Source organism: Salminus brasiliensis, chromosome 22, assembly GCF_030463535.1.
Source record: "Salminus brasiliensis chromosome 22, fSalBra1.hap2, whole genome shotgun sequence".
NCBI lineage: Eukaryota > Metazoa > Chordata > Actinopteri > Characiformes > Bryconidae > Salminus > Salminus brasiliensis.
The window spans coordinates 4,028,603-4,046,522 of NC_132899.1; the positions used below are offsets into that span (position 1 = coordinate 4,028,603).

General features: G+C 38.9%; 1 protein-coding gene across 1 annotated transcript; it reads left to right on the forward strand.

Annotated features, from left to right (window-relative positions):
• The first annotated feature begins 4,248 nt into the window (after nt 1–4,248).
• Nucleotides 4,249–17,681, forward strand: LOC140543999 (legumain-like). The gene is made up of 14 exons (XM_072667346.1): nt 4,249–4,279; nt 6,281–6,388; nt 7,154–7,251; nt 7,352–7,433; nt 7,512–7,597; nt 8,540–8,615; nt 9,265–9,327; nt 9,869–9,935; nt 10,067–10,185; nt 12,299–12,388; nt 12,642–12,839; nt 13,651–13,824; nt 16,332–16,399; nt 17,421–17,681. The coding sequence occupies exons 2-14, from the start codon at nt 6,314–6,316 to the stop codon at nt 17,470–17,472; spliced, it is 1,248 nt and encodes a 415-aa protein (XP_072523447.1). The 5' UTR covers nt 4,249–4,279; nt 6,281–6,313; the 3' UTR covers nt 17,473–17,681.
• Nucleotides 17,682–17,920: the final 239 nt, after the last annotated feature.

Sequence of the window (17,920 nt, forward strand, 5' to 3'; positions counted from 1 at the left end):
CCATGGAGAGTTTAGAGCTATCACTCCCTTGCTGCGTTCCCCTCACTGGCTTCCTGTAGCAGCTTCCTGTATCAGATATCAAACCCTGAGGCTGGCCTACAAAACCAAAAATTGTCCAGCTCCTCCCTGCCTGATGGCAGTGGTCAAAACCCAATCTGTACTAAGAGCCCTTTGTGCTTCAAGTTCGGCTCAGCTTGACCCACCATCTCTTAGGATGCATGGAAGACAAGCATCCATTATTCTCTGTCCTGGCAGCAAAGTGGTTGAATGACCTCCCCCTGAGTGTCTGAACAGCAAAATCAGTCTTTCGAAAGCACTTAATGAAGCACTAATATCTAAATCAAATGGTGTACTGCTTACAAATTGTTGCATTAGGGTTATTGGCTGCTCACTTTTGAGCCATAATCCTGAATCCTGAAAAATATCGGAATTTAGGGTCTATCAACACTTGCTTTGAATAGTCTGAGTAAATGATTGAGCACTTTGGTAAACCACTCTGGATTAGCATGCATGCTACTTGTGACAAATGTGAATATATATTCACATTTCATATAATATATAGTGGTACTAAGAAGCAAATATAGTGGTACTAAGAAGCAAATACTATAGAAGCAAATACTATAATTGAATTCAGTTTACCAGAAAATGGACCCTATCAGGTTCTTCAGTGGAGGTCTTCACAGCCTGTGGAGGTCACACATTTGGGTTTAACACTTTAATCTGTGCAGAAAAGGAAAGTGAAGTGAGGAAGGGTCACCCTCACAGTGTAACATCTCCAGGGTGGATACTGAAGCAATCACAATGTGTAGTTACAGTACTGTATTAAAGGCTTAGGCCGCTACGCAGATTATTTACGACTATTCATCTGTCTGTGAAATATCAGGATGGCTTTTCTTTTCTTCTTCTAAAATATTTATTATACTTGTGTGTATCGTGTGTGTAGAAATTTCCACAGAGGACTGAAGCAAAAAAAATGGAAAGTAATTCATCAGAAAAGTGCAAAGCACAAAGTACTTCCATAAATCAGGTGTTTTGTCAAGCAAAAATGGAAGCACTGATTCCTGACCAAAGCCTCCCAATGACCATAACGACCTCTAATGACCTATGAGTGACCATCAGATGACATCACACCAGTAAAACAGCAGTAAAACTACATAAAGCTGAATAGATGCTTACCTTTTTCAGTGCCTGTTGCAGTTATGAAGGTAGACTGAGAACCTTCTACTCTCATTTCCACTCATAAAAAGGCGTCTCTCAGAAATGGGATCGGTTTATTCAGCAACTTTTACTTTGTGAATTGTCAGTAAGTGAACGCACTGTTGAAAACCAAGCCTGAGGCAGCAGATCTACTTTTAAGGTTTGCAGGAGTTATGGGCAGGGTTGGATTGCTGAACTGGCCTCTCTATTTATCCAGCAATCTTACTGCTTATCGCTGAATGTTTATGTAGACTTTGAGCATGAGACAAGTCTGACTACAAATACTATCAAGACTCAGACCAGTGTGAGTACTAATATTATTGAGACCAAGCCAAGTCCAGGTGCACTGTTAAGACCAATACAGGTTCAACTACAAATACTATCAAGACTAAGACTAGTGTAAGTACTAATATTATTGAGACCAAGCCAAGTCCCAGTGCACTGTTAAGACCAATACAGGTTCAACTACAAATACTATCAAGACTAAGACTAGTGTAAGTACTAATATTATTGAGACCAAGCCAAGTCCAAGTGCACTGTTGAGACCAATACAGGTTCAACTACAAATACTATCAAGACTAAGACTAGTGTAAGTACTAATATTTTTGAGACCAAGCCAAGTCCAAGTGCACTGTTGAGACCAATACAGGTTCAACTACAAATACTATCAAGACTAAGACTAGCCCAAGTGTAAATACTGTTGAGCTGGAGAACAAGTCTGATTACAAATACTATCAAGACTAAGATTAGTCTGAGTGTAAATACTGTTGAGTTGGAGAACAAGTCTGATTACAAATACTATCAAGACTAAGCCAAGTCTAAGTGCACTGTTAAGACTAATACAGGTTCAATTACACATACTGTCAAGACTAGTCAGAGTGTAAATACTGTCAAGATTGAGACAAGTATGACTACAAATGCTATGAAGACTAAGACTAGTCCGAGTGTAAATACTGTTGAGATAGAGACAAGTCTGACAACGAATAAAATCAAGACTCAGACCAGTGTGAGTACTAATATTATTGAGACTAAGCCAAGTCCAAGTGCACTGTTGAGACCAATACAGGTTCGAGTACAAATACTGTTAAGACTAAGGTTTGAGCATTACTGAAAGTATTTAAGCTACTATAATTCTGTTTCTTTCTTTTTCTTTTCAGCCATACTGTCACGTTTGAAGTCAAGGATGGGAGGCGGACGTAAATTCAGGATAATGTTTATTAAGAAAAACTAACCAAAACACAAAACCATTGAAAAAAAAAACCAAACAAGCAAAATAATCATGAAAAGTAACACAGTAGCACTAACAGACATAAGCTGACTCCAATAGTGAGGTCATGTGATCCATCATTGATTTTTGATCAGAATCATCATTTTGGTTGATTTTGATGTCAGGACTATGTTGATCAAATATTGATGAATACTGCCGGTTCCTAATGTTGAAAACATTAATATCGAATGTAGATTGATTTATAGTTGACCTGGGGAATCATTTGACATTTACATTTACATTTAAGGCATTTAGCAGACGCTCTTCTCCAGAGCAACTTACAAAAGTGCTTCACTGTTCACTCAAGAAGAACCTCAGCTAGTTTAAATAGACTAGAATTCAGAGATCCTCTAATCTTAGACTCTACTAAACACAAGTCAATATGGAGACCATAATACTCTACTTTTCACCCAAGTACTTGGGTGCCAAGTACCCAAGAGAAGGGACTTCAGTCTGGGTTTGAAGACAGTGAGCGTTGGACTCTGCTGTTCGGACAGGACAGTAAAAAGTCTGGACACTCGTCCTCCGTGGATCTTAAAGGATGACGGGTCGAGCCGAGCCGTACTTGAAGCTGGAAGGGCTCTTGGTGCAGATCGGCTTTTGACCATCTCCATCAAGTACGGAGAAGCTGGCTGATCCAGTCGTTCGAGTCTGATGACCTGGGCAGCAGCTACAGGAAGCTACAGTGAAGAGAGAACACAGCAGCAGAGGAGGAGCTGAACATGGCTGAGTTTAGGAACGTTGAAGACGACCTGCTGCTGCTGCATTCTGGATAAGCTGCAGCCAGAAGAGAGTTGCAGTAGTCAAGTCTTGAAGTGACGAGAGACTGAAGAGCACCTGGGCGACTCTCTAGAGAGGAAGGGTCGAATTCTGTTGTACAGGAGAAATCTGCATGACTGAGTTACGTTTGCAACATGACTTGATAACTGATCATCTATGACTACAAAAGGCTTCGAGCTTCTGTAGGCGAAGTGACCAGTAAAAAGTTTCTTGAAGGTTCCCCAAAGCACTTTTCAAAGCAGTTCCAAATTGAAGAACCCCCTCAAGGAACCTATACTTTTAACAGGGCAAATGTTTATTTCCCCTATTATTCCCCTAATATTTATTTTCCCTATCTTAAGTCGGTCATTAGAAAAGTATGAGGAAAATGTTTACCAAAACTAGCTAGGTAAAATTAGGCAGTAATGATATCCGACTTTAATGTTCTAATGTTCTAAAAGGCTTCTTGAAGGTTCCTCAAAGCACTTTTCAAAGCAGTTCAAATTGAAGAACCCTGTCAAGAACCGTATACCTGTAACAGTGTTCTGTGCAGAAGCTTTTCCCTGAGAAAATTAATTAAAATGCTGCTTATCTGGGCAGTTAGTGTTTATTAATTCAGTAAAACACTGATATTACTAATGATATTCCTACAGAAAGTCATGGTGGTTCTCCATCACTGTGTTCATTAAAACATCTCTAAAGCTCCAAAGCATGAAAGAAATGTCTAGTTGCAGAGCTCTACCATCAGACGATATGAACTTACCCTTCCTAAAATATTCCACCTCACCTTTGTGGTCTCATTCCACTCCACTGCCTTTATGGAACAGATGGAATAAACACAGTGGTGACTATGGTAAACACTGTTATCAGTTTAAAACACTGCTATCAGTGCCATGATTTCCCACTTCTCCTAGATTACAACAGACTACTTTCACTTTGTAACTTTGCAAGAATAAGGAAATGACCCAACCGACACAAAATTCCTGACAACCAGTCCACTTTCAAAACAGGAAATACAAACCATTGCAAAATCAGTCAGACAGCTGCCAGTTTACGGTAAGGTTGCATATGATCTTCTTTACGAATAGAACATGTTTACTTGATTGTTTTATGAAAAAAATAGTAAAAGTCTTTGTTTCACTTGTGGAAGTCTATAGATCTATAGATGATCACAGATAAGATGCATAACTAGAAATACCTCTTGGAGTCTTTTCTAAACAATTCTGAACAGTTTATAAAAAACAACAAGGAGGATGACTTCATAATTCTTTAGAATAACCTCACAAACCATCAGCAAAGTATTTGAAACTTGGACACAGTTGGGTGTTCTTACAGGGCCATGACTCCAAAAATACTTCAGAGGTGGTTGTGAAATGGACAAAGCAGGCTCACATGGCCTTCCAAGAGTTTTAACCTCAAATATGTGGACTGTGCTTAAAAGCCGGGTCAGTGCCAACAGTAGAATAGAGAAATAGAACCAGAGAATTGTGAGTAAGAGAGGTCAAGGTGCAACTTTTTGTCTGGTCAAGGTGCTTTTTGTCTGGTCAAGGTGCAACTTTTTCATGGAGTTTGACTTTATTGTGAAAATGCTAATACACCGTTTTATGTTTTTTAGCACCTTGAAACACTGTTAAGATAAATATCACCACTTATAGTAAAGACAATGGTGTGAGGACATTAGACAAGACACAAGACAGAATGCTTATACTATAAGTACAATCGTCAACAGACACAGTCTAATAAATACACATAAGTACATGTACCATGTGTGCATGAAGGTGTAGGGTGTAATTAAGGTGCAAAATAAGTTACTATACTAATTTGAGAAAAAAGAAATGAAATAAATAAAAAAATAATAATAATATGTAGTCCAACAATCACTACTGGGTGTTGTATTTATAATCAGAAGAGTACAGTATGTTCAGGTGTGTATGCTGAGGTAGAGCAGGTCTGGTGTTGTAAGTCATAAGTACAGCAGCCTATAGTACACAGTTTAAAATACATGGTGGTCACTGTAAGAAACCCCCTTGTTCTCTCTAATTTACAGTGGATTGTGTTTAAACAGGGAACCGCTATATGATCTGAAACTATTTGATGTTTACCAGGGGCAGTTTATAAAGTAGCACACAGGAAGTGATTGAGGAACTGTAGTTTTTCTGCAAAGCTGGGTCTACATGGTTGTTGGAGGAGCTTGTCCAAAACTGCTTACCATGTGATCCAGGGTGGGTTTGCCTGTATGGAGGTAGTTTGTAATTGTAAATAGCATGCTGTTGAATGAGAATTAATAATAATAATAATAATAATAATAATAATAATATATTAGGGTGACCTTTTTTTAACCCTGAATGTTGATTGCTAAAAAAAATAAAAAAAATAAAAAAATAAAACAATTCAGTGGTTGCAGGCTGGAATGTCATAGTTCAGGTTACAGTGTAGCTCATGTGCTCAAACAAGATCTTCATCAAATAAACACATTAAAAAGGCCACTGGGCCGGTCAGTTCATCAGTGTTAGCAGGGCCAAACACAATTTTTCATCATTTCCCTATGTTAACATGTGTTCACCCTAAATACACCGTGGTAACTTTGGGTATATCAAGTAAATGAACCACATTTTTAGCCTCATATGCATTCTTCTTCCTCATTATTATTAATATTATTATTATTATTATTATTATTATTAAGATTACTAGGATTAAATGAAACTCGTATAGTTCCCTGTGGGCTGTGCATGAGCCAGACCAAAAAGGGGTCATCTTAATATTTTATTAAACAAGACGATTAAATCACAGAGCAAACTGAGTTTCAAATGAAAGGAAAAAAAGGGTAAAGGGTATAGCCAGTGCCCCTGAATGCACGGTGGTTCAGAAATGACCGCTGGCCCTGCACCTAAAAAAAAAACCTTCAATGGTTTGCAATTTATTCATATCGGTATCTGAGATTCTGAAAGAAATTCTCTGTGTGTGCCTGAAAGGGTTAATTACAGTATTGGGAGTTCCACTGTCTGTATATATCGGATGCTGTGTGGATAACCCTTCTTCTATTAACTTCTATTTCAGTGTTGAAAACTAGCAGAATTTTTCACAGCAGGAATGACTGGCACCGTTGGTAAACAATGGGCCATCCTTGTGGCTGGGGCAAAGGACTGGGACAATTATGGCCTGCAGGTAAGGTACATTTAATGCACTGAGCTCTTCTCCAGAGCGACTTCCAGCAGTGCTTCACCTTTTACTCAAAATACCCTTAGCTAGTTTATATCGGCTAGAGTCCAAAATATCCCTCTAAGCTTAGACTCTACTGAATACAGAAGTCAGTCTGGAGACCTTAATCCTCCACACACTCTACACTCTTCACCCAAGTACTCTCAGAAGAGGAGGAGGGTCTTCAGTCTGGGTTTGAGGACAGCGAGCGTTGGACTCTGCTGTTCGGACACCCAGGGGAAGCTCGTCCCACCACTTCAGTGCAGGAAAGAAAAAGTCTGGACGCTCGTCTTCCGTGGATCTTAAAGGATGGCGGGTCGAGCCGAGCCGTACTTGAAGCTGGAAGGGTTCTCGGTGCAGATCAGGCTTTTGACCATCGCCATCAAGTACGGAGGGGCTGGCTGGTCTAGTCTTGGTTTTGTAGACCAGAGTCAGGGGTTTGAGTCTGATGACCTGGGCAGCAGCTACAGGAAGCTACAGTGAAGAGGGGTTACATGATTGAACTTAGAAACAATGAAGATCACCCGTGCCACTGCAAATAAGAGCTATGAACCTTCATTATCATAATTTACAGGTTATTCACAAGCATTTCTTTACCTAAATTTGATCTGTAGGAAATCAAAAGTGGCTCCTCTGTGGCACTTAAAGTACCATTTGTAGCACCTTTGCTTTTAACGGAGTGTAAGGATGATGTTTTCTTCTTTAAATAAATATATTTTTATTTTGCTTTAGGCCAACATCTGCCATGCTTATCAGATAGTTCATAAGAATGGAATCCCAGATGACCAGGTTGTGGTTATGATGTATGATGATATCGCTTACAATGACGAGTGAGTGATTTACGTTGTATTCTGATCATAAATGCAAATGCCCAAGGACACAAGAAGCCTACATACCTCAAACATCAGTGTACTATATCTCTCTCAACAGGAATCCTTACAGGGGAAACATTATCAATGAACCAAACGGACCAAATGTTTACCCTGGAGTCTTGAAGGACTACACTGGAGATGTAAATATGTTTTATTATTATTGCTAAACCACATTTATTCATTCATATATACTTCATTTTATTATTATGCTCTTACAGGATGTGACACCTGAAAACTTCCTCGCTGCACTCCGGGGGGATGAGAGCGCTGTGACCAAGACTGGACCTAAAAAGGTCATTAAAAGGTTGGTTTGTATTTTTGGATAATTTGAAATTATGGCTACAGAATACATGACTGTCTCTCCTCAGTAACTGGACAAATCTTTCTGGGGCATGCATTACCCAAACTGGACTGTTACACGACAAGATAAACATATCACGGTCACAAAAAAAAAACAAAAAAACTTGTATCTCCAAAATGGAAGCAAAAACTTCTTCTATTTGAAATGATGGCTACACAATACATGACTGTCTCTCCTCAGTGACTGGACAAATCTGCTTCACATAATAAGTAGGCCTACATTTTTTATTATTAGAGTTATTGTTTTTTGGGGTGTGAATTACCCAAATTGGACTGTAACACTACAAGATAAACATATCAGAAAAAAATCTTGTATCTCCTCTCTAATGGAAGCAAAGAAACTTCTTAACTTTCAATGAAAGTCAATGTAAAACTAATTTGTTCACGTAATTCTGGAGCATTTCTACTGGCCCATTCATCATGAATGTTTGATGCAATGTAAAGAACTGACAGATTCACATTAAATGTCAAAAAGTTACAATTTCTAATGAATTCAGCTCAGTTTTATTGCCATTATACTAACACATGGTTGTACAGTACAACCAAACACTGTTAGGCTGTGTGCAGTGCAGGGTAGGTAATGATGTGGTAAGATTTAAGTGCAAGGACAATAGACAAGACATGAGACAGGGTGCAGAGACAATCAAGTATAATCAATCAATTTGTCACGGATCCCTTTGTCACAACTGCAGTTTTGCCATTTCTGATAAACTGATGCATTTCAGGCACCACCTTCTCCAGTTTAACTAACTTCCTTATTATGCTTGTATGTCCCACAATGAAGTGTCCAGACACTGTTCAGCCAATGAAATCAGAACCAGATAGAGACACACACTGACACTGCATGCTCTTATTGTGAAATTGACCTTTTGTTTTTTTGTTTTAGTGGAAAAGATGACACAGTTTTTGTCTTCCTGTCAGACCATGGAGCTCCTGGCATGTTTTGTTTTCCTTCATCCTCAGTAGGTTTCACATTTAACCTAAAGCAAATATTCTAAATGTACTTGAAACATCCTTTATAATGTTATAATAATTCATTACAAATCTTGGCATGGTATCAACACTTTAAACTAATATTGCTTTGTATTATTATCATCATCATCATCATCATCCGGTGTTGACCTGAGGAGGACCCACCTCTTCCGAGAGTACTTGGACGATTAGAGTACTATGGTCACCTTATTGTCTTGTGTTTAGCAATGTCTAAGCTTAGAGGTATCCTTTGATTTATTGGTCTATTCTAACTAGCTGAGGCTTTTCTTGGGTAAATAGCAAAGCACTTTGTAAGTCGCTCTGGAGAAGAGCGTCTGCTAAATGCCATAAATGTAAATGTAAAGGAGAACGGGTTCCCCTATCGAGCCTTGGTTCCTCTCAAGGTTTCTTCCTCTTGACCCAAGGAAGTATTTCCTTGCCACTGTTGTCACTAGCTCCCTCAAAAGAGGCTCGGACCCGGATCTCTGTAAAGCTGCTTTAAATAAAATTAAATAAATAAAATTGAATTGAATTGGAATTGAACCACAAGCTGGAACACTGGAAGCCTGAAGCTCTGCTTGGGTTTACAAAATCCCTAGTTTAATATAATAATACACAAATGCTTTATTCTCATTTCAGCTTTATGCAATTGATTTCATTGAGGAGCTTCAGAACATGGCTAAAAATAATCAGTTTGCAGAGGTAAACAACTCCATTTCTATTTCAGATTTATTTGCATTGTTTACAATTAAATGTTGCATATTAGCTAATGTTGATGTAGAAATGCTAAAATGATAAACTGGTAAATGGTAACTTTACAGCAGAAGGAAAAAATGTCTTGACTTTTAATAAAAGTCAATGTAAAAATACTTTTATTCCAATTTATAGATAGATTAGATAAGATGGATAGATACCCAAAATGACAACTCCATCTTGGCTTTCAATGGAAGTCTATGTAAAAAGATTTAATTCCAAGCCATTTGGGGGCATTTCTAAAATCAGGCCGTTTTTACAATGTAAATGTTATGTCAAAAAGTGCAAAAAAAGATCTGTCTTTTAGGAAAACCAATTTCTAAGAGTTCTACTTTTGCTACAATGAACAGAAATACTCTTCCGGTTGGTTGTGTAGTCTGGAAACAAAAGTTGCATTATCTTGTGTAAATGTATAAGCTGTACATGCATACATACATCTTCATAATTATACCACGTTACTGAATGCATGGTTTTCTCTCTCTTACGGCAGATGGTGATATTTATGGAGTGCTGCTACTCTGGGTCAATGCTGGAGAATCTCCCCGAAAACATCAGCAGTAGGTTCATTTAGAACCCTGGTGCAATGGTTAAGGCCATGCCCTCAAACCTTAAACACAAATCTGTGAATGAGTAAAAGACATCGTTGCGTCCATTCAATCTAAAATCAGTCTGTTCTGATGCATTTCAGTCTACGGTGTCACGGCGTGTCCTCCTGATACAGTAGCATACTTTTGCTTTTTCGATGATATCAGACAGACCTATCTAGCTGCAGAGATGTCAGCAGTCTGGATGTCGTACACTGAAGAGGTGTGTAATTCCTCCTTTTATACAACCTAATATTAACAGAGATGAGGGTCTTTAGATAGAGTTATTCTCAAACGCTCCCCGAAAAACTCTTATAACGAGTAATTCATTAAGAAATAGGAACTAGGGCAGCAATTTCCACAGCACAGCAGATGTTTGGGTTTTTGGATATCGTTGCCATCACATGAACATTTTTAATGAAAATGAAAATGAAAATGACTATTTTTGCTGTTTTGTTTTTAATCTTTTGGACGTAATGTCAGGACAGTTGTTCTTTACATAAGCTTCTGGCCTTTGTTTTCCTTCCATTACTTTTACTTTTCTACTTGAAGTGGTTCTGAAACCAGTACTTTTACACTTTTACTGAAGTAAAAAGCTTCAGTTGATACTTCAGCTGCTATAGAAGTCTTTTAAACCCTAGTATCTCCACTTCTACTGGAGTCATGAATCTGAATACTGAGACAAAGGGAAAAGAGAAGGTGAGAAAGATGGGCAGGATACTGGTTTCCTCCCGCAGAATAAAAAAAAAAAACTTTTCTGAAAAAGGACTTGAGCATCTTAGGAGAAGCAAAGATGAGGGGGAGCCCAGGAACCTGGAACCCGGAACCCAGAACCCTTAAGCCTCAAGCCTCAAGCCTCAACAGCTGTACTTCTGACCCAAACTGTAGACAAAGTCACAGCAATGTGGGTCTCTGTCCCTCCCCTTATGAAGCCCTTAAATCAGGTGTTGGGTGTTGGGCTTGATCGGCTCCAGAAAACACCCGTTGTCTCCCTCTGGTGGCCGAAGGTGGCCTAGCCCTGGAGCCAGCCCTCACATATACTATGTAATTTCCTCATGTAGCCACATGAATCTTTTGCACTTTGAGTTAGCATGACTCAGTTATATAATAAGTATAACAGCTATATAACTTAGAGGTATAGCAGCTTAAATGAGTCAAACTGGCCTTCTTTAAACGTGGTCCTGATTGGGCCCATGTTCTTTAGGCCAACCTGATCTCATCATAACATTGTGTAACTACTGGTATAAACTCACTTCATGGGATTCATGACTATGACATAGTAAGTAAAGTCATGACAGTCCAGTCTAACTCTACTATTTTAACAAATAAAAGATGATGCGTTGAGTTTGAGTTGAGTTTGTTTAGTCAAAAGTTATGTTAAAAAGTTTATGGTAAAAAACGCATGTTTTACTTCTGCATTTCAGTTTTGAAAACATTAGTAAATGAGCTGCAGCTGAAACTGATTAACCTCTTGAGACCCTGCATCCTCATATTTCTGCTTCTCTGCATCCATGATACTTCATTTTTTAAAACGTTGACCCTTTCACCTCATATGAGGACATTGTTTTTTGCAAAAAACACTTCCTAAGACTAAGTTTAGTTTTTATACATGTCTCATTTTTGGATCCTACCACTCCCAAATAGGAGAAATTACAAATGCACACCAAGCAAAAGTCTACTGTGTAAGACATTTTGGTCTGTGGCTCCACCCCCTCGATCTGTTTACTGCTAATTCCCGTCTGAAGGCAGTCATCCCCCTATATAGGGAGTCTTTCCTATTCTCAAACTAATGACAATGGAGGGCTGTTGGTGGTATTGATGGGATTTGAACTTCTGATCTCCTGAGCCTCCTGATCAGCAGGCAGTTAGACTCCACTCTAGAGCTGTAAAACTGTGTACATTTCTGTGTCTGACAAAGAAGGGAACGTAAATTTACTCAGAACTGTGTTGTTATGTATTCACAGCTCTAGACCGGCCCTACGGTCTAACTGCTGCTCATCAACAAGTGTGAGGAGATCATAAGTTCAAATCCCAGCAAGGGCTCATCACTCCACAGTCACAAGTTGAAAAAATTGGAAGTCCTCCCCTGCAAGCTGAGGGGGCGGAGCCACAACAGATTAAACACTTCACACAGTATTTAATCAGTTTCAGCTGCAGCTCATTTACTGATGTTTTTGAGGATTTATTTTACGTTTCCTTTAATAAGTTATAACTCTTCACTTTTCACACTGCTTGTGAGTATTGATTGTGTCCACATGATGTACCCTGGGGTGGAATAACCGAGTGTATGCTGTGTGTTTGATTTCACAGTACTTTCATTGTTTTATTTGTTGCAGTCTGCCCTTGATGAGATCACTTTCCATGATGAGTTTCAGAATTTGCATGATCATATGCAGATGTCTGTCCCATGCGAGTATGGTGACAAGGTATGTCCATCAGGTAGACTACTTAAGCATGCTGGGTACCATCAACAGCCCTCAATAAAAAAAAGTTTAAAAGATATTTAAACAACAAAAACATTACAATCTATGTCTATAGGTATTATATTATAGTATATAATAATGCAATAAAATATATACCTATAGCATTACTATTGCTATACTTACCTAGGACGTCACACTAGTAGCTACCATGTTCAATCATTTTCTACACTAATTATTGTTCTTTTTTGTCCTCTAGGACGTCAGTAAATTAGCAGTCAGTACATTTTTGCAAAACACCCCACCATCCACTCAAGAGTGTAAAAAAGTCCAAAAGCCCACAGATCTGGTTTCCTTCTATGAGGCACCATTCAAAATCCTGGAGCACCGGATTCAGAGAGAAGACAATCCTGTGAAAAAAGAGGCTCTCAAGAAAAAATATGATAATCTGATAAAGGTGCAGCATCGTACATGAATCTGTATTTATTAATAATTATTTTTTTAATTACATTTGGCACATAATTTCAACATATTTGTTAAAATAATATTATTATTTCTTTTTGATTTTCACCTTTTCTATTGTCACTCAAGCGTCTCAATTCAGGCAGTGTTTTGCGAAGCTCTTCTAACATTATGTTAGTATTATGGTTGTGTATTGCAAAGCACAGCACAACAATACTTCATACAATGTATAATACACATCATAGTTACCACCTGGTATACCATAGCAACCATCTATAGCGGCTGCTTGGTAGTGGGAACCTTTATTTATTTATTTATTTAAACAATTTGTTTGTTTGATTATTTTACTTATTTTTTACTATTAACCTACATAATGTAAATTTCTTATTTGTGTCATATTTTCCTTTATTATTATTATTATTATTATTATTCCTGTATTGTATTTCATGTAGTTCTGAGTTAAAAAAAAAAACCCATGATGACGCTGATGATTATTTATTTATTTAGTTTATTTATTTATTTATTTAAACAATTTGGTTGTTTGATTATTTTACTTATTTTTATTTATTTATTTTACTATTAACCTACATAACTTACATTTCTTATTTGTGTCATATTTTCCTTTTAATATTATTGTTATTATTATTCCTGTATTGTATTTCATGTAGTTCTGAGTTAAAAAACAAAACAAATGACGACGCTGATGATTATTTAGTTAGTTAATGTATTCATTTATTTATTAATTTTACAGCAGTAACAGAATCAGAATCAGAGTCTGCTCTTATGAACTCATCCTCTTTTGCCAGATGAAGTCTAACATTGAGCGCACCGTGGAGGAGGTCCGTCAGCTCTGCCTTGCAGGAGGATACGGAGAATATGCCGCAGCGAGGACGACATCGCTCAGCCTCACTCAGCTACAAGACTTCAAAGCGGTGGCCGAACTGTTCAGGACCACCTGCTTTAACTGGCATGAGTCAAAGGTGTGTAAAGTAACCCTCCTCAGTTTCTCTGGCACTTAAAGCTGTGCTACTCTACAACGACAAAGACTAACAAACTACTAGAAAAGCATTTCTGTGCAAACATCTCCATTTCACCTGGGACAGGCTGTCTGTACGATGAGGTCTTACACTACAAACAGGGAAAGGAGGCCAAGCAACAGAGAGAAGTGGTCATGGAATGGATCTGTTCAGAGTAAAGTTACTTAGAGAAGTGGGTCAGAACTTCTCTGCTCTTACGCCTATAAAAGTGAAGGTGCCTCCAATAGTTCTTTGAGTGCTGCCACAGAAGAGCGACTTTTTGATTCCTATGTAGGTAGTCTTTCCTATTCTCAAACTAATGACAATGGAGGGCTGTTGGTGGTATTGATGGGATTAGAACTTCTGATCTCCTGAGCCTCCTGAGAAGCAGGCAGTTAGACAGTCACTCCACTCTAGAGCTGTGAAACTGTGTATAATTCTGTGTCTGACAAAGAAGGGAATGTAAATTTACTCAGAACTGTGTTGTTATGTATTCACAGCTCTAGACCGGCCCTACGGTCTAACTGCTGCTCATCAAGCAACAGAGAGAAGTGGTCATGGAATGGATCTGTACAGAGTAAAGTTACTTAGAGAAGTGGGTCAGAACTTCTCTGCTCTTGCGCCTATAAAAGTGAAGGTGCCTCCAATGGTTCTTTAAGTGCTGCCACAGAAGAACGACTTTTGATTCCATAAAGATATATAAATATATACATATCTGAAGTTAGGGAGAAGTTAGAGAGAAGTTAGGGAGAAGGTCCACGCACAAACTTTTTTTCACATGCCCTATAAAACTGCTCCCCTCCCCTCATCTTCTTGCACCCCACCACCACCACAGATCCTCCTTCTCTTCCAAACTGATGCTTGGTCTCTGCTTGGCAAGGAGGGCCAGCTGGCTTCAAGTATAATCAGTATAATCAGCTAAAGCCGCTCAGAACTCAAGCCCAAGTCACAGTCAGCGTAGTCCACACTTTACGAAGGTTCTTCACAATCATTCATCTCTGTTACAAGCATACTTCTTTATGACGTTGCTCAAAGAACCATTTAAAGCTCCTTTATTTCTGATAGTCCAGACAATGTCCTCTAAAATGCAGCATTATGAATGATAATTCAACCAACAGTAAGTCAGCCGATGTTGATGAAGAAGAAATTGTAGATATTGCAAGACATTCCCATCCATGGTCTTACCTTACCGTCAATATAACACTTTCTCTGATGATTCTATTGGATTATTGATCAACAGTGAGGGGCTTTATTTGAGTAAAAGGTTTGTAACGGCTCTTTTAAAATAAAGTGATTTAAATGTTCTACAAAGGCTTCCAGAGAAGTTTAATGGTTTGAAGAACCTTTACTTAACTAAAAGAACCTTCACTTGAGTTCCTCACACCCACACATCTCTTTTATATGGTTCTTTTATGGCATGACTTCAATAATCCTTTATTTTAAGAGTCTGTACACTGTTAAAAAATTATAAGATCTTCAAAGAACTTTTGGAGGTTCTTCAGGGTTTTTGTTTTTACTGTGAAAGAACTTCGTAAGGTGCTTTGAGAAAGGTTTTTTTAAGAAGAAAAAGGTTCCTCAAGGTTTTAACTAAATAACCCAGAGCCGGCCCAAGGCATAGTCGAATTACACGGCTGCTTAGAGCCCCAACGCCACCAGGGGGACCCCATGAGCAACAAAAAACACTTTTGCACATCTGTTCAAAATTTGAGAAAAAAGAAATTCAACTGGTAAACTTATAAAAACAATTATTAAAAACAATAGCCAGAATCACAGCGGTATGATGTAGCTAATTACACATAATGCTAATAATAGTGGGCACGCTACACACACACAGTGTAGCCTATGGAATGATGAAGTATCTTTTTTAAAACGTTGAACGTTCGCCTCATATTAGGACATTGTTTTTTGCAAAAACGACTTCCAATGCACACCAACCGAAAGGACCTTTTGGTCTGTGGCTCCGCCCCCTCGATCCATTTACTGCTAATTCACATCTGAAGGCAGGCCTCCCCCTATATAGGGAGTCTTTCATATTCTCAGACTAATAACAATGGAGGGCTGTTTGTGGTATTAATGCGATTTGAACTTCTGATCTCCTGAATCTCCTGATAAGTAAGCAGTTAGACAGTCACTCCACTCACAGAGCTGTGAAACTGTGTACATTTGTCTGTCTGTACAATGGTATCTTACACCACAAACAGGGAAAGGAGGCCAAGCAATAGAGAGAAGTGGCCAAGGAATGGATCTGTACAGAGTAAAGTTACTTAGAGAAGTGGGTCAGAACTTCTCTGATGAAGTATCTGGTGCTCAGGTGGTGATATGGGCAGCCCCAAATGAAAATCTGCTTAGGGCCCCAGAAAGGCTTGGGCTAGCCCTGGAATAACCTCCAAATGTTCCTCAAGGATCTTAAACTGTAATAGGGTACTTCAGCTTTTCTACCATGTTTACAATTCCTCCTGTTTCTTTTTCAGTTCGAGTATGTTTTGTCGCAGCTCCATGTCTTTGCCAATCTCTGTGCGTCTGGACGGGGTGTTCATGGGTATGTTCTCCAGGACTATTCTTTCATTACTCTTCACTCTGCACTGTTAATACAAAACGATGTACACTACCGGCCAAAGGTTTTGGAACACCCCCAATTTTTCCAGCTTTTATTGACATTGAAGTCATTCAAGTCCAGAGGCCTCAATGGGAAATAGGTAAGCAGTGAACAGCCAGGACTAAATAGGGCCAGTATTCTAACCCTTAACCTTGCAGGTCTATAGAGAGTTTCCTTTAGAGAGTGTGGTGAGTTCAGCTTCACCAAAGCATCAAAAAACTGAAGAGGTCTGACAGACTCAAATCCAACAACAGCCTCAGAATCCAAGTTTCTGAGAGTCAGCAGTGTTGCGTGATCGACAGCTCACATGACAACACCTTGTAACTCCGCTTATCACTGGACCAAGTTAAAACCTTGAGGAGAAGACTTGGAGCTGCAGGTTTGATGGGTAGAGTGGCAGTACAATGGCAAAATAAGAAAATCAGGCTTGCCTGGGCCGTGCAGCACATTACATTTACATTTACAGCATCTAGCAGACACTCTTCTCCGGAGCGACTTACAAAAGTGCTTCACTGTTCACTCAAGAATAACCTCAGCTAGTTTAAATAGACTAGAATTCAAAGATCCTCTAATTTTAGACTCTACTAAATGCAAGTCAGTAAGGAGACCATAATACTCTTCTCATCGCCTGAGTACTCTCAGAAGAAGAGGATCTTCAGTCTGGGTTTGAAGACAGTGAGTGTTGGACTCTGCTGTTCGGACACCCAGGGGAAGCTCATCCCACCACTTTGGTGTAGGACAGAAAAAAGCCTGGACGCTCGTCTTCCGTGGATTTTGAGGGATGGTGGGTCGAGCCGAGCCATACTTGAAGCCCTTCTGCTAGTGGACCGCAAAAAAATACTAGGGGTGTTCTAAATCATTTGACCGGTGGTGTATGTGAAGAACAAAATTGGTTCTATGTATAACTGGATATCTTAGAAAATAAAATTAGGCCAAAGAGTTAATGAGCCTTTCCATTTTGCAGCATCTTGGAAGCTATACAACATGTAAGAAGATCTTCCACTGTCTTCGAGTGATCCGTACGGCCCTGAGGGAAAACCTGACAAACCTTTCTTCTGGCTTCACCTAAGAAGCAAATGATATCTGAATCTTAAAACACTACACCAACATCTTAACCATATTGTCAGAGATCTTAATAATGATGGATTTTATGATCTATCTCTTCTTTTGATTCATTTTAAATCCTTTTGTGATCCATTAAAAGCACTGAGAGATGAATTGATAACATTGATAATCTGTGATGATTTCCAGTGGCATCTGCAAAGGGATGGAGAGATTAGGCAGCGATTAAACAGTCAGTTCTTGAAGGTGATAAAGGTTCTTGAAGCAGGGAGAATGGTCAAGCGTAAGAATCTGAGACACTTTGACAAGAACCAAACTGTACGGCTAGACGACTGACTGGGTCAGAGCATCTCCAAAACATGAGGCCATGTTCCCGGTATGCAGAGGTCGGTACCTACCAAA

Excerpts from the sequence above, each read along its gene's own strand:
- LOC140543999 (XM_072667346.1), top strand. The coding sequence starts at position 6,314 with ATGACTGGCACCGTTGGTAAACAATGGGCCATCCTTGTGGCTGGGGCA. Across the intron at positions 7,252-7,351 it reads GATATCGCTTACAATGACGA|GAATCCTTACAGGGGAAACA; the intron begins GTGAGTGATTTA and ends CTCTCTCAACAG. Across the intron at positions 13,825-16,331 it reads TTAACTGGCATGAGTCAAAG|TTCGAGTATGTTTTGTCGCA; the intron begins GTGTGTAAAGTA and ends TTTCTTTTTCAG.